Genomic DNA, 24,031 nt, shown 5'->3' with positions numbered 1-24,031 from the left:
TTTTAGTATCCTTGGATGTATCACATCTGGCCCCATTGATATATCCACTTTCAGTTTTGAGAGTTCTGTTAGGATCTTCTCCTCTGTAAATGTACTGCATGGATTGGTTTAATCTTAACACAGAGGCAGGGTCAAAGACACAGTAACTCAAAGGCCTGCAGAATCAGGTTTCTCCCCTATTTCTGATGCCATGAGGATATTCTTCTAAAGATGTTGGAGGAGTTTCATCACCTGTCTGTATTGGAGGGGGAATGTAATAGCTCTACATCTACAAATAGCTTCGGTGGGACCTCAGGGTGACCCAGAACAGTGCGTTTTATCTTCATGGTTCATAATTGAAATTAAAATGTTAGGGTGTATTGCTCCTTTGTATATACATCTTGTTAGGTCTATAGGTCTATCTGCTAAGCAGATAACAGGAACAGAAAGATCATCTTATGGTTCCAGCATGAATACATCTTGTTTACTACAATAAATGTTACTGTTGTTTTCCTTAAAGGAGCCACCATACTGTAATTCACATGGATGTTTTCATCGCAAGTTCCAATGTGAATTATTCTCTCAGAGACTTCCTCCTAATTGGGTTTCCCGGCATCACGGATCACCGACACCTCCTGCTCATCCCGTTCCTAATCACATATACCATCATACTGATCAACAATTGTCTCATCATCTACAGGATCTTTGTGGATAAAAGCCTCCAGTCCCCCATGTACATACTTATTGGTCTCCTGTTCTGGGTCAATCTCGCCTGCACAACAACATTCATGCCGAAATTTCTGTTGGGTTTGGCCTTTGACCTAAACCAGATTTCTCTGAGCGGCTGCCTGGTGCAGATGTGGTTCATTTATGTAATTTTCACATTTGAGTCCACTGTCACCCTGCAGATGGCGCTGGACAGATACATGGCGATCTGCAAACCTTTGCGCTACCATGACATCATGACCACTCGCTTTCTCGTTCAGTTGACTTTGGCCTGTTTGGCAAGAAGTGTCATACTCATGACCCCAATCATTGTCCTAGACTCTCGGGTACACTTCTGTGGCTCCAATGTAATTCATCATTTTGTTTGCGAAAACATGGGACTCCTGAAACTTGCATGTGGGGACATCTCCAAAATCCAGGTCATAGGCCTGATTGTCCGCATGATGATAACTGTGATCGATGGCAGTCTTCTCCTGGTCTCCTACCTGATTATTCTCCACACCGCAATGTTTGTTATTAAAGCTTCAAGGTACAAAGCCCTGAACACGTGTAGCTTGCACATTATTGTGGCCCTAATTGTTTACTCAAGTAATTCAGTATCTGCTCTCACCTACCGGATGGAGACATCTGTCACCGTGGATGTCCAGAACCTGACCAGTGCTATACACTTTCTGCTTCCAGCCACCATCAACCCGATTATATATGGTGTTAGGATGAAGGAGATCAGGATGAGCTTACAGAGAACATTCGGGTGTAAGACATGGGTGAAAATATCACCTTTACTATAAGTACTCAGATGAGTAACAATGATACTATATGATTTACATATTTGATTAATAAAGTGATCTAGCTCAGGAGAATACAATAAGTATATAGAGACCCCCCAGGGGTCACCTAGTGTTGGATTCAAAGACTTTGTGCATTAAATATGTATTTCCTCAGGAAGCAAAGCACCAATAATGTGTATGTGTACAACTGAGTGCAGCTGTCGACTCATCTTACCCTTCTGGGTCCTCACACTTAAGCTGGGTACACACTAATAGATATATTGCCTGTTCACAGACATATCGGGTTTACATACCAGTATATTGGCGGGTGTGTAAACCTGATATGTCTGGAATTACATAGTTCAAAGACATCGGATCAGCTCTGCAGCACAGCAGATGGCTGACATATCTGAAAGACCTGCCGATAGCCAGTACACTTGGTGCAGGGAAATACAGGGGACAAAACGAGTAGGGGTCTCCTGTATTTTCCATTTCAGCACTGGGCTCTTTCTAGTGGGGGTGTAATGCCAAAACATTAAACCTGACTGCTAATCAGCCGAAGCCAGGGATCCCTGGGGAGGTGGATACCACTCCAATAAAGATTTCCCCCTCTTTGGAGCACCCCTGGCCAGTGGATAGTGTAAAGTGTGTGTAAAATAAGATATAATAACATTGGCTTTTGCAGTCGAACTACAGGTCCCAGCAAGCCTCCTCCACATGCTGGTATTTGGAGAAATCACAAGTACCAGCATGTGGGCCATTAAGGGCTCGCTGGTACCTGTAGTTCACATGTAAAATAAATGTTCAAATAAAGACAACACTTACACACCATGAAAGTCTAAGTTTATTACACACATACAGACACACACATACTCACTTACAAGTCCTGGACAGGTCCTCTTGTCCATGTAGGCATCCACCATCTTCTTAAAACAAACAAATGAAAAGTCCTGACCCACAAACTTAGTACTGTCCTCTAAGACGGTACGTCCCGAATGATGAACTCTGCCATGGCATTTCTCTTAGAAATGGCGGCGCTGGGCATTCATTGGCTGAGAGAGGTGAGCCTTCGACTTTGACTTCAATAGTGAGAACTGCTAGGCTACTATAGGTTACCTAGTGCTTCTCACCGTTGAGGTCACTGGTGGGAACCATTCATGGGCTCACCGCTCGGAGGCTCATCTCTCTCAGCCAATGAATGCTCAGCATCTGGTTTTCTGTAGAGAAATGCCACAGCTGAGCTATCATTCGGGAAGTACCGTTCCTTAGAGGATGGTACTAAGGGCCTGATTAAGAGTTGTTTGCAAATGCGAACGCGCACATGGTGCGCGATTATCGGCAAAGTACGCGCCCGGCACACAATTGAGCTACTGCGCAGGCCCATACTTTCACTTTATACTACATACACAATCGTATGTCAATCAACGACAGTACGCAGGACATCATGCACAGATATACAAACAGTAGGCAGGTTGGGGGTGCGTGTACGCACAGCGCATGCAGAGCTTGCGCGAAAAGGGAGTGACAGGGCGTCAGCATTCATGTCAGTTGTACAAAGAACCATGCGAACTCGCACATAGAAGAGCGCAATGCACAAGACTTTCTAGAGTAAGGATGAACTTACACACAGCGTGACAGAACAGTGTTTACCTTTCCCACACATTGATGTTCTGTAGATAACAAGGACTATAGCAGGTGTTTACCTTTCCCACACATTGATGTTCTGTATATAACAAGGACTATAGCAGGTGTTTACCTTTCCCACACATTGATGTTCTGTAGATAACAAGGACTATAGCAGGTGTTTACCTTTCCCACACATCGATGTTCTGTAGATAACAAGGACTATAGCAGGTGTTTTCCTTTCCCTCACATTGATGTTCTGTAGATAACAAGGACTAGAGCAGGTGTTTACCTTTCCCACACATCGATATTCTGTAGATAACAAGGACTATAGCAGGTGTTTACCTTTCCCTCACATCGATGTTCTGTAGATAACAAGGACTATAGCAGGGGTTTATCTTTCCCACACATTGATAGTCTGTAGATAACAAGGACTATAGCAGGTGTTTACCTTTCCCACACATCGATGTTCTGTAGATAACAAGGACTATAGCAGGTGTTTACCTTTCCCACACATCGATGTTCTGTAGATAACAAGGACTATAGCAGGTGTTTACCTTTCCCACACATCGATGTTCTGTAGATAACAAGGACTATAGCAGGTGTTTACCTTTCCCACACATCAATGTTCTGTAGATAACAAGGACTATAGCAGGTGTTTACCTATCCCACACATCGATATTCTGTAGATAACAAGGACTATAGCAGGTGTTTACCTTTCCCACACATTGATATTCTGTAGATAACAAGGACTAGAGCAGGTGTTTACCTTTCCCACACATCGATGTTCTGTAGATAACAAGGATTATAGCAGGTGTTTACCTTTCCCACACATTGATGTTCTGTAGATAACAAGGACTATAGCAGGTGTTTATCTTTCCCACACATTGATGTTCTGTAGATAACAATGACTAGAGCTGGTGTTTACCTATCCCACACATCGATATTCTGTAGATAACAAGGACTAGAGCAGGTGTTTACCTTTCCCACACATTGATGTTCTGTAGATAACAAGGACTATAGCAGGTGTTTACCTATCCCACACATTGATGTTCTGCAGATAGCAAGGACTATAGCAGGTGTTTACCTTTCCCACACATCGATGTTCTGTAGATAACAAGGACTAGAGCAGGTGTTTACCTTTCCCACACATTGATGTTCTGTAGATAACAAGGACTATAGCAGGTGTTTACTATCCCACACATTGATGTTCTGCAGATAACAAGGACTATAGCAGGTGTTTACCTTTCCCACACTTTGATATTCTGTAGATAACAAGGACTAAAGCAGGTGTTTACCTTTCCCACACATCGATGTTCTGTAAATAACAAGGACTATAGCAGGTGTTTACCTATCCCACACATCGATGTTCTGTAGATAACAAGGACTATAGCAGGTGTTTACCTATCCCACACATTGATGTTCTGCAGATAACAAGGACTAGAGCAGGTGTTTACCTTTCCCACACATCGATGTTCTGTGGATAACAAGGACTATACCAGGTGTTTACCTTTCCCACACATCGATGTTCTGTAGATAACAAGGACTAGAGCAGGTGTTTACCTTTCCCACACATTGATATTCTGTAGATAACAAGGACTATAGCAGGTGTTTACCTTTCCCACACATCGATGTTCTGTAGATAACAAGGACTATAGCAGGTGTTTACCTTTCCCACACATCGATGTTCTGTAGATAACAAGGACTATAGCAGGTGTTTATCTTTCCCACACATTGATGTTCTGTAGATAACAAGGACTATAGCAGGTGTTTATCTTTCCCACACATTGATGTTCAGTAGATAACAAGAACTAGAGCAGGTGTTTACCTTTCCCACACATTGATGTTCTGTAGATAACAAGGACTATAGCAGGTGTTTACCTTTCCCACACATTGATGTTCTGTAGATAACAAGGACAATAGCAGGTGTTTATCTTTCCCACACATTGATGTTCTGTATATAACAAGGACTATACCAGGTGTTTACCTATCCCACACATTGATGTTCTGTAGATAACAAGGACTATAGCAGGTGTTTACCTATCCCACACATTGATGTTCTGTAGATAACAAGGACTATAGCAGGTGTTTACCTATCCAACACATTGATGTTCTGCAGATAACAAGGACTATAGCAGGTGTTTACCTTTCCCACACATTGATATTCTGTAGATAACAAGGACTATAGCAGGTGTTTACCTTTCCCACACATCGATGTTCTGTAGATAACAAGGACTATAGCAGGTGTTTACCTATCCCACACATCGATGTTCTGTAGATAACAAGGACTATAGCAGGTGTTTACCTATCCCACACATTGATGTTCTGTAGATAACAAGGACTGTAGCAGGTGTTTTCCTTTCCCTCACATTGATGTTCTGTAGATAACAAGGACTAGAGCAGGTGTTTACCTATCCCACACATCGATGTTCTGTAGATAACAAGGACTAGAGCAGGTGCTTATCTTTCCCACACATTGATATTCTGTAGATAACAATGACTAGAGCAGGTGTTTACCTTTCCCACACATCGATGTTCTGTAGATAACAAGGACTATAGCAGGTGTTTACCTATCCCACACATCGATATTCTGTAGATAACAAGGACTATAGCAGGTGTTTACCTTTCCCACACATTGATGTTCTGTAGATAACAAGTACTATAGCTGGTGTTTACCTTTCCCACACATCAATGTTCTGTAGATAACAAGGACTATAGCAGGTGTTTACCTTTCCCACACATCGATATTCTGCAGATAACAAGGACTATAGCAGGTGTTTTCCTTTCCCTCACATTGATGTTCTGTATATAACAAGGACTAGAGCAGGTGTTTACCTTTCCCACACATTGATATTCTGTAGATAACAAGGACTAGAGCAGGTGTTTACCTTTCCCACACATCGATGTTCTGCAGATAACAAGGACTATAGCAGGTGTTTACCTTTCCCTCACATTGATATTCTGTAGATAACAAGGACTATAGCAGGTGTTTACCTTTCCCACACATCGATGTTCTGTAGATAACAAGGACTATAGCAGGTGTTTTCCTTTCCCACACATCGATGTTCTGTAGATAACAAGGACTATAGCAGGTGTTTTCCTTTCCCACACATCGATGTTCTGTAGATAACAAGGACTATAGCAGGTATTTACCTTTCCCACACATTGATGTTCTGTAGATAACAAGGACTATAGCAGGTGTTTACCTTTCCCACACATCGATGTTCTGCAGATAACAAGGACTATAGCAGGTGTTTACCTTTCCCTCACATTGATGTTCTGTAGATAACAAGGACTATAGCAGGTGTTTACCTTTCCCACACATCGATGTTCTGCAGATAACAAGGACTATAGCAGGTGTTTACCTTTCCCTCACATTGATATTCTGTAGATAACAAGGACTAGAGCAGGTGTTTACCTATCCCAGACATTGATATTCTGTAGATAACAAGGACTATAGCAGGTGTTTACCTATCCCACATATCGATGTTCTGTAGATAACAAGGACTATAGCAGGTGTTTACCTTTCCCACACATCGATGTTCTGTAGATAACAAGGACTAGAGCAGGTGTTTACCTTTCCCACACATCGATGTTCTGTAGATAACAAGGACTATACCAGGTGTTTACCTTTCCCACACATCGATGTTCTGTAGATAACAAGGACTAGAGCAGGTGTTTACCTTTCCCACACATTGATATTCTGTAGATAACAAGGACTATACCAGGTGTTTACCTTTCCCACACATCGATGTTCTGTAGATAACAAGGACTAGAGCAGGTGTTTACCTTTCCCACACATTGATATTCTGTAGATAACAAGGACTATAGCAGGTGTTTACCTATCCCACACATTGATGTTCTGTAGATAACAAGGACTAGAGCAGGTGTTTACCTTTCCCACACATCGATGTTCTGTAGATAACAAGGACTATAGCAGGTGTTTACCTATCCCACACATCGATGTTCTGTAGATAACAAGGACTATAGCAGGTGTTTACCTTTCCCACACATCGATGTTCTGTAGATAACAAGGACTATAGCAGGTGTTTACCTTTCCCACACATCGATGTTCTGTAGATAACAAGGACTAGAGCAGGTGTTTACCTTTCCCTCACATTGATATTCTGTAGATAACAAGGACTATAGCAGGTGTTTACCTTTCCCACACATCGATGTTCTGTAGATAACAAGGACATGAGCAGGTGTTTACCTATCCCACACATCGATGTTCTGTAGATAACAAGGACTAGAGCAGGTGTTTACCTTTCCCTCACATCGATATTCTGTAGATAACAAGGACTAGAGCTGGTGTTTACCTTTCCCTCACATCGATATTCTGTAGATAACAAGGACTAGAGCTGGTGTTTACCTATCCCACACATTGATATTCTGTAGATAACAAGGACTAGAGCAGGTGTTTACCTTTCCCACACATTGATATTCTGTAGATAACAAGGACTATAGCAGGTGTTTACCTTTCCCACACATTGATATTCTGGAGATAACAAGGACTATACCAGGAGTTTACCTTTCCCACACATTGATATTCTGTAGATAACAAGGACTAGAGCAGGTGTTTACCTTTCCCACACATCGATGTTCTGCAGATAACAAGGACTAGAGCAGGTGTTTACCTTTCCCACACATCGATGTTCTATAGATAACAAGGACTATAGCAGGTGTTTACCTATCCCACACATTGATATTCTGTAGATAACAAGGACTAGAGCAGGTGTTTACCTATCCCACACATCGATATTCTGTACATAACAAGGACTATAGCAGGTGTTTACCTTTCCCACACATCAATGTTCTGTAGATAACAAGGACTATAGCAGGTGTTTATCTTTCCCTCACATTGATGTTCTGTAGATAACAAGGACTATAGCAGGTGTTTACCTTTCCCACACATTGATATTCTGTAGATAACAAGGACGATAGCAGGTGTTTACCTATCCCACATATCGATGATCTGTAGATAACAAGGACTACTGCAGGTGTTTACCTTTCCCACACATCGATGTTCTGTAGATAACAAGGACTAGAGCAGGTGTTTACCTTTCCCACACATCGATGTTCTGTAGATAACAAGGACTATACCAGGTGTTTACCTTTCCCACACATCGATGTTCTGTATATAACAAGGACTATAGAAGGTGTTTACCTTTCCCACACATCGATGTTCTGTAGATAACAAGGACTAGAGCAGGTGTTTACCTTTCCCACACATCGATGTTCTGTAGATAACAAGGACTATAGCATGTGTTTACCTTTCCCACACATCGATGTTCTGTAGATAACAAGGACTAGAGCAGGTGTTTACCTATCCCACACATTGATATTCTGTAGATAACAAGGACTATAGCAGGTGTTTACCTTTCCCACACATCGATGTTCTGTAGATAACAAGGACTATAGCAGGTGTTTACCTTTCCCACAAATTGATATTCTGTAGATAACAAGGACTAGAGCAGGTGTTTACCTTTCCCACACATCGATGTTCTGTAGATAACAAGGACTAGAGCAGGTGTTTACCTATCCCACACATTGATATTCTGTAGATAACAAGGACTAGAGCAGGTATTTACCTTTCCCACACATCGATGTTCTGTAGATAACAAGGACTATAGCAGGTGTTTACCTATCCCACACATTGATATTCTGTAGATAACAATGACTAGAGCAGGTGTTTACCTTTCGCACACATCTATGTTCTGTAGATAACAAGGACTATAGCAGGTGTTTACCTATCCCACACATCGATATTCTGTAGATAACAAGGACTATAGCAGGTGTTTACCTTTCCCACACATCAATGTTCTGTAGATAACAAGGACTATAGCAGGTGTTTACCTTTCCCACACATCGATATTCTGCAGATAACAAGGACTATAGCAGGTGTTTTCCTTTCCCTCACATTGATGTTCTGTATATAACAAGGACTAGAGCAGGTGTTTACCTTTCCCACACATTGATATTCTGCAGATAACAAGGACTATAGCAGGTGTTTTCCTTTCCCTCACATTGATATTCTGTAGATAACAAGGACTAGAGCAGGTGTTTACCTTTCCCACACATCGATATTCTGCAGATAACAAGGACTATAGCAGGTGTTTTCCTTTCCCTCACATTGATATTCTGTAGATAACAAGGACTAGAGCAGGTGTTTACCTTTCCCACACATTGATATTCTGTAGATAACAAGGACTATAGCAGGTGTTTACCTTTCCCACACATCGATGTTCTGTAGATAACAAGGACTATAGCAGGTGTTTTCCTTTCCCACACATCGATGTTCTGTAGATAACAAGGACTATAGCAGGTGTTTTCCTTTCCCACACATCGATGTTCTGTAGATAACAAGGACTATAGCAGGTATTTACCTTTCCCACACATTGATGTTCTGTAGATAACAAGGACTATAGCAGGTGTTTACCTTTCCCACACATCGATGTTCTGCAGATAACAAGGACTATAGCAGGTGTTTACCTTTCCCCCACATTGATGTTCTGTAGATAACAAGGACTATAGCAGGTGTTTACCTTTCGCACACATCGATGTTCTGCAGATAACAAGGACTATAGCAGGTGTTTACCTATCCCACACATTGATATTCTGTAGATAACAAGGACTATAGCAGGTGTTTACCTTTCCCACACATCGATGTTCTGTAGATAACAAGGACTATAGCAGGTGTTTACCTTTCCCACAAATTGATATTCTGTAGATAACAAGGACTAGAGCAGGTGTTTACCTTTCCCACACATCGATGTTCTGTAGATAACAAGGACTAGAGCAGGTGTTTACCTATCCCACACATTGATATTCTGTAGATAACAAGGACTATAGCAGGTGTTTACCTATCCCACACATCGATATTCTGTACATAACAAGGACTATAGCAGGTGTTTACCTTTCCCTCACATTGATGTTCTGTAGATGACAAGGACTATAGCAGGTGTTTATCTTTCCCTCACATTGATGTTCTGTAGATGACAAGGAGTATAGCAGGTGTTTACCTTTCCCACACATTGATATTCTGTAGATAACAAGGACTAGAGCAGGTGTTTACCTTTCCCACACATCGATGTTCTGCAGATAACAAGGACTATAGCAGGTGTTTACCTTTCTCTCACATTGATATTCTGCAGATAACAAGGACTAGAGCAGGTGTTTACCTTTCCCACACATCTATGTTCAGTAGATAACAAGGACTAGAGCAGGTGTTTACCTTTCCCACACATCGATGTTCTGCAGATAACAAGGACTAGAGCAGGTGTTTACCTTTCCCACACATCGATGTTCTGCAGATAACAAGGACTATAGCAGGTGTTTACCTATCCCACACATCGATATTCTGTAGATAACAAGGACTATAGCAGGTGTTTACCTTTCCCACACATTGATCTTCTGTAGATAAGAAGGACTAGAGCTGGTGTTTACCTTTCCCACACATCAATGTTCTGTAGATAACAAGGACTATAGCAGGTGTTTACCTTTCCCACACATCGATATTCTGCAGATAACAATGACTATAGCAGGTGTTTTCCTTTCCCTCACATTGATGTTCTGTATATAACAAGGACTAGAGCAGGTGTTTACCTTTCCCACACATTGATATTCTGTAGATAACAAGGACTAGAGCAGGTGTTTACCTTTCCCACACATCGATGTTCTGCAGATAACAAGGACTATGGCAGGTGTTTACCTTTCCCACACATTGATGTTCTGTAGATAACAAGGACTATAGCAGGTGTTTACCTTTCCCTCACATTGATGTTCTGTAGATAACAAGGACTATAGCAGGTGTTTACCTTTCCCACACATCGATGTTCTGCAGATAACAAGGACTATAGCAGGTGTTTACCTTTCCCTCACATTGATATTCTGTAGATAACAAGGACTAGAGCAGGTGTTTACCTATCCCAGACATTGATATTCTGTAGATAACAAGGACTATAGCAGGTGTTTACCTATCCCACATATCGATGTTCTGTAGATAACAAGGACTATAGCAGGTGTTTACCTTTCCCACACATCGATGTTCTGTAGATAACAAGGACTAGAGCAGGTGTTTACCTTTCCCACACATCGATGTTCTGTAGATAACAAGGACTATACCAGGTGTTTACCTTTCCCACACATCGATGTTCTGTAGATAACAAGGACTAGAGCAGGTGTTTACCTTTCCCACACATTGATATTCTGTAGATAACAAGGACTATACCAGGTGTTTACCTTTCCCACACATCGATGTTCTGTAGATAACAAGGACTAGAGCAGGTGTTTACCTTTCCCACACATTGATATTCTGTAGATAACAAGGACTATAGCAGGTGTTTACCTATCCCACACATTGATGTTCTGTAGATAACAAGGACTAGAGCAGGTGTTTACCTTTCCCACACATCGATGTTCTGTAGATAACAAGGACTATAGCAGGTGTTTACCTATCCCACACATCGATGTTCTGTAGATAACAAGGACTATAGCAGGTGTTTACCTTTCCCACACATCGATGTTCTGTAGATAACAAGGACTATAGCAGGTGTTTACCTTTCCCACACATCGATGTTCTGTAGATAACAAGGACTAGAGCAGGTGTTTACCTTTCCCTCACATTGATATTCTGTAGATAACAAGGACTATAGCAGGTGTTTACCTTTCCCACACATCGATGTTCTGTAGATAACAAGGACATGAGCAGGTGTTTACCTATCCCACACATCGATGTTCTGTAGATAACAAGGACTAGAGCAGGTGTTTACCTTTCCCTCACATCGATATTCTGTAGATAACAAGGACTAGAGCTGGTGTTTACCTTTCCCTCACATCGATATTCTGTAGATAACAAGGACTAGAGCTGGTGTTTACCTATCCCACACATTGATATTCTGTAGATAACAAGGACTAGAGCAGGTGTTTACCTTTCCCACACATTGATATTCTGTAGATAACAAGGACTATAGCAGGTGTTTACCTTTCCCACACATTGATATTCTGGAGATAACAAGGACTATACCAGGAGTTTACCTTTCCCACACATTGATATTCTGTAGATAACAAGGACTAGAGCAGGTGTTTACCTTTCCCACACATCGATGTTCTGCAGATAACAAGGACTAGAGCAGGTGTTTACCTTTCCCACACATCGATGTTCTATAGATAACAAGGACTATAGCAGGTGTTTACCTATCCCACACATTGATATTCTGTAGATAACAAGGACTAGAGCAGGTGTTTACCTATCCCACACATCGATATTCTGTACATAACAAGGACTATAGCAGGTGTTTACCTTTCCCACACATCAATGTTCTGTAGATAACAAGGACTATAGCAGGTGTTTATCTTTCCCTCACATTGATGTTCTGTAGATAACAAGGACTATAGCAGGTGTTTACCTTTCCCACACATTGATATTCTGTAGATAACAAGGACGATAGCAGGTGTTTACCTATCCCACATATCGATGATCTGTAGATAACAAGGACTACTGCAGGTGTTTACCTTTCCCACACATCGATGTTCTGTAGATAACAAGGACTAGAGCAGGTGTTTACCTTTCCCACACATCGATGTTCTGTAGATAACAAGGACTATACCAGGTGTTTACCTTTCCCACACATCGATGTTCTGTATATAACAAGGACTATAGAAGGTGTTTACCTTTCCCACACATCGATGTTCTGTAGATAACAAGGACTAGAGCAGGTGTTTACCTTTCCCACACATCGATGTTCTGTAGATAACAAGGACTATAGCATGTGTTTACCTTTCCCACACATCGATGTTCTGTAGATAACAAGGACTAGAGCAGGTGTTTACCTATCCCACACATTGATATTCTGTAGATAACAAGGACTATAGCAGGTGTTTACCTTTCCCACACATCGATGTTCTGTAGATAACAAGGACTATAGCAGGTGTTTACCTTTCCCACAAATTGATATTCTGTAGATAACAAGGACTAGAGCAGGTGTTTACCTTTCCCACACATCGATGTTCTGTAGATAACAAGGACTAGAGCAGGTGTTTACCTATCCCACACATTGATATTCTGTAGATAACAAGGACTAGAGCAGGTATTTACCTTTCCCACACATCGATGTTCTGTAGATAACAAGGACTATAGCAGGTGTTTACCTATCCCACACATTGATATTCTGTAGATAACAATGACTAGAGCAGGTGTTTACCTTTCGCACACATCTATGTTCTGTAGATAACAAGGACTATAGCAGGTGTTTACCTATCCCACACATCGATATTCTGTAGATAACAAGGACTATAGCAGGTGTTTACCTTTCCCACACATCAATGTTCTGTAGATAACAAGGACTATAGCAGGTGTTTACCTTTCCCACACATCGATATTCTGCAGATAACAAGGACTATAGCAGGTGTTTTCCTTTCCCTCACATTGATGTTCTGTATATAACAAGGACTAGAGCAGGTGTTTACCTTTCCCACACATTGATATTCTGCAGATAACAAGGACTATAGCAGGTGTTTTCCTTTCCCTCACATTGATATTCTGTAGATAACAAGGACTAGAGCAGGTGTTTACCTTTCCCACACATCGATATTCTGCAGATAACAAGGACTATAGCAGGTGTTTTCCTTTCCCTCACATTGATATTCTGTAGATAACAAGGACTAGAGCAGGTGTTTACCTTTCCCACACATTGATATTCTGTAGATAACAAGGACTATAGCAGGTGTTTACCTTTCCCACACATCGATGTTCTGTAGATAACAAGGACTATAGCAGGTGTTTCCTTTCCCACACATCGATGTTCTGTAGATAACAAGGACTATAGCAGGTGTTTTCCTTTCCCACACATCGATGTTCTGTAGATAACAAGGACTATAGCAGGTATTTACCTTTCCCACACATTGATGTTCTGTAGATAACAAGGACTATAGCAGGTGTTTACCTTTCCCACACATCGATGTTCTGCAGATAACAAGGACTATAGCAGGTGTTTACCTTTCCCCCACATTGATGTTCTGTAGATAACAAGGACTATAGCAGGTGTTTACCTTTCGCACACATCGATGTTCTGCAGATAACAAGGACTATAGCAGGTGTTTACCTATCCCACACATTGATATTCTGTAGATAACAAGGACTATAGCAGATGTTTACCTTTCCCACACATCGATGTTCTGTAGATAACAAGGACTATAGCAGGTGTTTACCTTTCCCACAAATTGATATTCTGTAGATAACAAGGACTAGAGCAGGTGTTTACCTTTCCCACACATCGATGTTCTGTAGATAACAAGGACTAGAGCAGGTGTTTACCTATCCCACACATTGATATTCTGTAGATAACAAGGACTATAGCAGGTGTTTACCTATCCCACACATTGATATTCTGTAGATAACAATGACTAGAGCAGGTGTTTACCTTTCCCACACATCTATGTTCAGTAGATAACAAGGACTAGAGCAGGTGTTTACCTTTCCCACACATCGATGTTCTGCAGATAACAAGGACTAGAGCAGGTGTTTACCTTTCCCACACATCGATGTTCTGCAGATAACAAGGACTATAGCAGGTGTTTACCTATCCCACACATCGATATTCTGTAGATAACAAGGACTATAGCAGGTGTTTACCTTTCCCACACATTGATCTTCTGTAGATAAGAAGGACTAGAGCTGGTGTTTACCTTTCCCACACATCAATGTTCTGTAGATAACAAGGACTATAGCAGGTGTTTACCTTTCCCACACATCGATATTCTGCAGATAACAATGACTATAGCAGGTGTTTTCCTTTCCCTCACATTGATGTTCTGTATATAACAAGGACTAGAGCAGGTGTTTACCTTTCCCACACATTGATATTCTGTAGATAACAAGGACTAGAGCAGGTGTTTACCTTTCCCACACATCGATGTTCTGCAGATAACAAGGACTATGGCAGGTGTTTACCTTTCCCTCACATTGATATTCTGTAGATAACAAGGACTATAGCAGGTGTTTACCTTTCCCACACATCGATGTTCTGTAGATAACAAGGACTATAGCAGGTGTTTTCCTTTCCCACACATCGATGTTCTGTAGATAACAAGGAGTATAGCAGGTGTTTTCCTTTCCCACACATCGATGTTCTGTAGATAACAAGGACTATAGCAGGTATTTACCTTTCCCACACATTGATGTTCTGTAGATAACAAGGACTATAGCAGGTGTTTACCTTTCCCACACATCGATGTTCTGCAGATAACAAGGACTATAGCAGGTGTTTACCTTTCCCCCACATTGATGTTCTGTAGATAACAAGGACTATAGCAGGTGTTTACCTTTCGCACACATCGATGTTCTGCAGATAACAAGGACTATAGCAGGTGTTTACCTTTCCCTCACATTGATATTCTGTAGATAACAAGGACTATAGCAGGTGTTTACCTTTCAAACACATTGATATTCTGTAGATAACAAGGACTATAGCAGGTGTTTACCTATCCCACATATCGATGTTCTGTAGATAACAAGGACTACTGCAGGTGTTTACCTTTCCCACACATCGATGTTCTGCAGATAACAAGGACTAGAGCTGTTGTTTACCTTTCCCTCACATCGATATTCTGTAGATAACAAGGACTAGAGCTGGTGTTTACCTATCCCACACATTGATATTCTGTAGATAACAAGGACTAGAGCAGGTGTTTACCTTTCCCACACATTGATATTCTGTAGATAACAAGGACTAGAGCAGGTGTTTACCTTTCCCACACATTGATATTCTGTAGATAACAAGGACTAGAGCAGGTGTTTATCTTTCCCACACATTGATATTCTGTAGATAACAAGGACTAGAGCAGGTGTTTATCTTTCCCACACATTGATGTTCTGCAGATAACAAGGACTATAGCAGGTGTTTACCTTTCCCACACATTGATATTCTGGAGATAACAAGGACTATACCAGGAGTTTACCTTTCCCACACATTGATATTCTGTAGATAACAAGGACTAGAGCAGGTGTTTACCTTTCCCACACATCGATGTTCTGCAGATAACAAGGACTAGAGCAGGTGTTTACCTTTCCCACACATCGATGTTCTGTAGATAACAAGGACTATAGCAGGTGTTTACCTATCCCACACATTGATATTCTGTAGATAACAAGGACTAGAGCAGGTGTTTACCTTTCCCACACATTGATATTCTGTAGATAACAAGGACTATAGCAGTTGTTTACCTTTCCCACACATCGATGTTCTGTAGATAACAAGGACTATAGCAGGTGTTTACCTATCCCACACATTGATATTCTGTAGATAACAAGGACTAGAGCAGGTGTTTACCTTTCCCACACATTGATATTCTGTAGATAACAAGGACTAGAGCAGGTGTTTACCTTTCCCACACATCGATATTCTGTACATAACAAGGACTATAGCAGGTGTTTACCTTTCCCACACATCAATGTTCTGTAGATAACAAGGACTATAGCAGGTGTTTATCTTTCCCTCACATTGATGTTCTGTAGATAACAAGGACTATAGCAGGTGTTTACCTTTCCCACACATTGATATTCTGTAGATAACAAGGACTATAGCAGGTGTTTACCTTTCCCACACATTGATATTCTGTAGATAACAAGGACTATAGCAGGTGTTTATCTTTCCCTCACATTGATGTTCTGTAGATAACAAGGACTATAGCAGGTGTTTACCTTTCCCACACATTGATATTCTGTAGATAACAAAGACTATAGCAGGTGTTTACCTATCCCACATATCGATGTTCTGTAGATAACAAGGACTACTGCAGGTGTTTACCTTTCCCACACATCGATGTTCTGTAGATAACAAGGACTAGAGCAGGTGTTTACCTTTCCCACACATCGATGTTCTGTAGATAACAAGGACTATACCAGGTGTTTACCTTTCCCACACATCGATGTTCTGTATATAACAAGGACTATAGAAGGTGTTTACCTTTCCCACACATCGATGTTCTGTAGATAACAAGGACTAGAGCAGGTGTTTACCTTTCCCACACATCGATGTTCTGTAGATAACAAGGACTATAGCATGTGTTTACCTTTCCCACACATCGATGTTCTGTAGATAACAAGGACTAGAGCAGGTGTTTACCTATCCCACACATTGATATTCTGTAGATAACAAGGACTATAGCAGGTGTTTACCTTTCCCACACATCGATGTTCTGTAGATAACAAGGACTATAGCAGGTGTTTACCTTTCCCACAAATTGATATTCTGTAGATAACAAGGACTAGAGCAGGTGTTTACCTTTCCCACACATCGATGTTCTGTAGATAACAAGGACTAGAGCAGGTGTTTACCTATCCCACACATTGATATTCTGTAGATAACAAGGACTAGAGCAGGTGTTTACCTTTCCCACACATCGATGTTCTGTAGATAACAAGGACTATAGCAGGTGTTTACCTATCCCACACATTGATATTCTGTAGATAACAATGACTAGAGCAGGTGTTTACCTTTCCCACACATCTATGTTCTGTAGATAACAAGGACTATAGCAGGTGTTTACCTTTCCCACACATCGATGTTCTGTAGATAACAAGGACTAGAGCAGGTGTTTACCTTTCCCACACATTGATATTCTGTAGATAAAAAGGACTATAGAAGGTGTTTACCTATCCCACACATCGATATTCTGTAGATAACAAGGACTATAGCAGGTGTTTACCTTTCCCACACATTGATGTTCTGTAGATAAGAAGGACTAGAGCTGGTGTTTACCTTTCCCACACATCAATGTTCTGTAGATAACAAGGACTATAGCAGGTGTTTACCTTTCCCACACATCGATATTCTGCAGATAACAAGGACTATAGCAGGTGTTTTCCTTTCCCTCACATTGATGTTCTGTATATAACAAGGACTAGAGCAGGTGTTTACCTTTCCCACACATTGATATTCTGTAGATAACAAGGACTAGAGCAGGTTTTTACCTTTCCCACACATCGATGTTCTGCAGATAACAAGGACTATAGCAGGTGTTTACCTTTCCCTCACATTGATATTCTGTAGATAACAAGGACTATAGCAGGTGTTTACCTTTCCCACACATCGATGTTCTGTAGATAACAAGGACTATAGCAGGTGTTTTCCTTTCCCACACATCGATGTTCTGTAGATAACAAGGACTATAGCAGGTGTTTTCCTTTCCCACACATCGATGTTCTGTAGATAACAAGGACTATAGCAGGTATTTACCTTTCCCACACATTGATGTTCTGTAGATAACAAGGACTATAGCAGGTGTTTACCTTTCCCACACATCGATGTTCTGCAGATAACAAGGACTATAGCAGGTGTTTACCTTTCCCCCACATTGATGTTCTGTAGATAACAAGGACTATAGCAGGTGTTTACCTTTCCCACACATCGATGTTCTGCAGATAACAAGGACTATAGCAGGTGTTTACCTTTCCCTCACATTGATATTCTGTAGATAACAAGGACTATAGCAGGTGTTTACCTTTCCCACACATTGATATTCTGTAGATAACAAGGACTATAGCAGGTGTTTACCTATCCCACATATCGATGTTCTGTAGATAACAAGGACTACTGCAGGTGTTTACCTTTCCCACACATTGATGTTCTGTAGATAACAAGGACTATAGCAGGTGTTTACCTTTCCCACACATCGATGTTCTGTAGATAACAAAGACTAGAGCAGGTGTTTACCTTTCCCACACATCGATGTTCTGTAGATAACAAGGACTATACCAGGTGTTTACCTTTCCCACACATCGATGTTCTGTAGATAACAAGGACTAGAGCAGGTGTTTACCTTTCCCACACATTGATATTCTGTAGATAACAAGGACTATACAAGGTGTTTACCTTTCCCACACATCGATGTTCTGTAGATAACAAGGACTAGAGCAGGTGTTTACCTTTCCCACACATTGATATTCTGTAGATAACAAGGACTATAGCAGGTGTTTACCTATCCCACACATTGATGTTCTGTAGATAACAAGGACTAGAGCAGGTGTTTACCTTTCCCACACATCGATGTTCTGTAGATAACAAGGACTATAGCAGGTGTTTACCTATCCCACACATCGATGTTCTGTAGATAACAAGGACTATAGCAGGTGTTTACCTTTTCCACACATCGATGTTCTGTAGATAACATGGACTATAGCAGGTGTTTACCTTTCCCTCACATCGATATTCTGTAGATAACAAGGACTAGAGCTGGTGTTTACCTTTCCCTCACATTGATATTCTGTAGATAACAAGGACTAGAGCTGGTGTTTACCTTTCCCTCACATTGATATTCTGTAGATAACAAGGACTATAGCAGGTGTTTACCTTTCCCACACATCGATGTTCTGTAGAAAACAAGGACTAGAGCAGGTGTTTACCTATCCCACACATTGATGTTCTGTAGATAACAAGGACTAGAGCAGGTGTTTACCTTTCCCTCACATCGATATTCTGTAGATAACAAGGACTAGAGCTGGTGTTTACCTATCCCACACTTTGATATTCTGTAGATAACAAGGACTATAGCAGGTGTTTACCTTTCCCACACATTGATGTTCTGTAGATAACAAGGACTAGAGCAGGTGTTTACCTTTCCCACACATCGATGTTTTGCAGATAACAAGGACTAGAGCAGGTGTTTACCTTTCCCACACATCGATGTTCTGTAGATAACAAGGACTATAGCAGGTGTTTACCTTTCCCACACATTGATATTCTGTAGATAACAAGGACTATAGCAGGTGTTTACCTATCCCACACATCGATATTCTGTACATAACAAGGACTATAGCAGGTGTTTACCTTTCCCACACATCAATGCTCTGTAGATAACAAGGACTATAGCAGGTGTTTACCTTTCCCACACATTGATATTCTGCAGATAACAAGGACTAGAGCAGGTGTTTACCTTTCCCACACATCGATGTTCTGTAGATAACAAGGACTATAGCAGGTGTTTACCTATCCCACACATTGATATTCTGTAGATAACAAGGACTAGAGCAGGTGTTTACCTTTCCCACACATTGATATTCTGTAGATAACAAGGACTATAGCAGGTGTTTACCTATCCCACACATCGATATTCTGTACATAACAAGGACTATAGCAGGTGTTTACCTTTCCCACACATCAATGTTCTGTAGATAACAAGGACTATAGCAGGTGTTTATCTTTCCCTCACATTGATGTTCTGTAGATAACAAGGACTATAGCAGGTGTTTACCTTTCCCACACATTGATATTCTGTAGATAACAAGGACTATAGCAGGTGTTTACCTTTCCCACACATTGATATTCTGTAGATAACAAGGACTATAGCAGGTGTTTACCTATCCCACATATCGATGTTCTGTAGATAACAAGGACTACTGCAGGTGTTTACCTTTCCCACACATCGATGTTCTGAAGATAACAAGGACTAGAGCAGGTGTTTACCTTTCCCACACATCGATGTTCTGTAGATAACAAGGACTATACCAGGTGTTTACCTTTCCCACACATCGATGTTCTGTATATAACAAGGACTATAGAAGGTGTTTACCTTTCCCACACATCGATGTTCTATAGATAACAAGAACTAGAGCAGGTGTTTACCTTTCCCACACATCGATGTTCTGTAGATAACAAGGACTAGAGCAGGTGTTTACCTATCCCACACATTGATATTCTGTAGATAACAAGGACTATAGCAGGTGTTTACCTTTCCCACACATCGATGTTCTGTAGATAACAAGGACTATAGCAGGTGATTACCTTTCCCACACATTGATATTCTGTAGATAACAAGGACTAGAGCAGGTGTTTACCTTTCCCACACATCGATGTTCTGTAGATAACAAGGACTAGAGCAGGTGTTTACCTTTCCCTCACATTGATGTTCTGTAGATAACAAGGACTAGAGCAGGTGTTTACCTTTCCCACACATCGATGTTCTGTAGATAACAAGGACTAGAGCAGGTGTTTACCTTTCCCACACATTGATATACTGTAGATAACAAGGACTAGAGCAGGTGTTTACCTTTCCCGCACATCGATGTTCTGTAGATAACAAGGACTAGAGCAGGTGTTTACCTTTCCCTCACATCGATGTTCTGTAGATAACAAGGACTAGAGCAGGTGTTTTCCTTTCCCACACATCGATGTTCTGTAGATAACAAGGACTATAGCAGGTGTTTACCTTTCCCTCACATTGATATTCTGTAGATAACAAGGACTAGAGCATGTGTTTACCTTTCCCACACATCGATGTTCTGTAGATAACAAGGACTAGAGCAGGTGTTTATCTTTCCCAAACACTGATGTTCAGTAGATAACAAGAACTATAGCAGGTGTTTTCCTTTCCCTCACATTGATATTCTGTAGATAACAAGGACTAGAGCAGGTGTTTACCTTTCCCACACATCGATGTTCTGTAGATAACAAGGACTAGAGCAGGTGTTTATCTTTCCCACACATTGATGTTCTGTATATAACAAGGACTAGAGCAGGTGTTTACCTTTCCCACACATCGATGTTCTGTAGATAACAAGGACTAGAGCAGGTGTTTACCTTTCCCACACATTGATGTTCTGTAGATAACAAGGACTATAGCAGGTGTTTACCTTTCCCACACATTGATGTTCTGTATATAACAAGGACTAGAGCAGGTGTTTACCTTTCCCACACATCTATGTTCTGTAGATAACAAGGACTAGAGCAGGTGTTTACCTTTCCCACACATTGATGTTCTGTAGATAACAAAGGACTATAGCAGGTGTTTACCTATCCCACACATTGATGTTCTGCAGATAACAAGGACTATAGCAGGTGTTTACCTTTCCCACACATCGATGTTCTGTAGATAACAAGGACTATAGCAGGTTTTTACCTATCCCACACATCGATGTTCTGTAGATAACAAGGACTATAGCAGGTGTTTACCTATCCCACACATTGATGTTCTGTAGATAACAAGGACTATAGCAGGTGTTTACCTTTCCCACACTTTGATATTCTATAGATAACAAGGACTATAGCAGGTGTTTACCTTTCCCACACATCGATGTTCTGTAGATAACAAGGACTATAGCAGGTGTTTACCTATCCCACACATCGATGTTCTGTAGATAACAAGGACTATAGCAGGTGTTTACCTATCCCACACATTGATGTTCTGTAGATAACAAGGACTATAGCAGGTGTTTTCCTTTCCCTCACATTGATGTTCTGTAGATAACAAGGACTAGAGCAGGTGTTTACCTTTCCCACACATCGATGTTCTGTAGATAACAAGGACTATAGCAGGTGTTTACCTATCCCACACATTGATGTTCTGTAGATAACAAGGACAAGAGCAGGTGCTTATCTTTCCCACACATTGATATTTTGTAGATAACAATGACTATAGCAGGTGTTTACCTTTCCCACACATCGATGTTCTGTAGATAACAAGGACTATAGCAGGTGATTACCTTTCCCACACATTGATATTCTGTAGATAACAAGGACTAGAGCAGGTGTTTACCTTTCCCACACATCGATGTTCTGTAGATAACAAGGACTAGAGCAGGTGTTTACCTTTCCCTCACATTGATGTTCTGTAGATAACAAGGACTAGAGCAGGTGTTTACCTTTCCCACACATCGATGTTCTGTAGATAACAAGGACTAGAGCAGGTGTTTACCTTTCCCACACATTGATATACTGTAGATAACAAGGACTAGAGCAGGTGTTTACCTTTCCCGCACATCGATGTTCTGTAGATAACAAGGACTAGAGCAGGTGTTTACCTTTCCCTCACATCGATGTTCTGTAGATAACAAGGACTAGAGCAGGTGTTTTCCTTTCCCACACATCGATGTTCTGTAGATAACAAGGACTATAGCAGGTGTTTACCTTTCCCTCACATTGATATTCTGTAGATAACAAGGACTAGAGCATGTGTTTACCTTTCCCACACATCGATGTTCTGTAGATAACAAGGACTAGAGCAGGTGTTTATCTTTCCCAAACACTGATGTTCAGTAGATAACAAGAACTATAGCAGGTGTTTTCCTTTCCCTCACATTGATATTCTGTAGATAACAAGGACTAGAGCAGGTGTTTACCTTTCCCACACATCGATGTTCTGTAGATAACAAGGACTAGAGCAGGTGTTTATCTTTCCCACACATTGATGTTCTGTATATAACAAGGACTAGAGCAGGTGTTTACCTTTCCCACACATCGATGTTCTGTAGATAACAAGGACTAGAGCAGGTGTTTACCTTTCCCACACATTGATGTTCTGTAGATAACAAGGACTATAGCAGGTGTTTACCTTTCCCACACATTGATGTTCTGTATATAACAAGGACTAGAGCAGGTGTTTACCTTTCCCACACATCTATGTTCTGTAGATAACAAGGACTAGAGCAGGTGTTTACCTTTCCCACACATTGATGTTCTGTAGATAACAAAGGACTATAGCAGGTGTTTACCTATCCCACACATTGATGTTCTGCAGATAACAAGGACTATAGCAGGTGTTTACCTTTCCCACACATCGATGTTCTGTAGATAACAAGGACTATAGCAGGTTTTTACCTATCCCACACATCGATGTTCTGTAGATAACAAGGACTATAGCAGGTGTTTACCTATCCCACACATTGATGTTCTGTAGATAACAAGGACTATAGCAGGTGTTTACCTTTCCCACACTTTGATATTCTATAGATAACAAGGACTATAGCAGGTGTTTACCTTTCCCACACATCGATGTTCTGTAGATAACAAGGACTATAGCAGGTGTTTACCTATCCCACACATCGATGTTCTGTAGATAACAAGGACTATAGCAGGTGTTTACCTATCCCACACATTGATGTTCTGTAGATAACAAGGACTATAGCAGGTGTTTTCCTTTCCCTCACATTGATGTTCTGTAGA

At 41.0% G+C, this 24,031-nt stretch overlaps 1 protein-coding gene across 1 annotated transcript; it reads left to right on the top strand.

Annotated features, from left to right (window-relative positions):
• Positions 1-521: 521 nt before the first annotated feature.
• On the top strand, positions 522-1,493 carry LOC148480785 (olfactory receptor 52K1-like). The gene has a single exon (XM_088453860.1). It carries the CDS (start codon positions 522-524, stop codon positions 1,491-1,493), a length of 972 nt encoding a protein of 323 aa, XP_088309986.1.
• The last annotated feature ends 22,538 nt before the right edge of the window (positions 1,494-24,031 follow it).

The sequence above is a fragment of the Taudactylus pleione genome, unplaced genomic scaffold (genome assembly GCF_031769625.1).
Source record: "Taudactylus pleione unplaced genomic scaffold, aTauple2 ptg000597l, whole genome shotgun sequence".
In the NCBI taxonomy this organism is placed as follows: Eukaryota; Metazoa; Chordata; class Amphibia; order Anura; family Myobatrachidae; genus Taudactylus; species Taudactylus pleione.
Note: the sequence above shows the minus strand (reverse complement) of the source record. Positions and strands in the feature narration are given on the sequence as shown.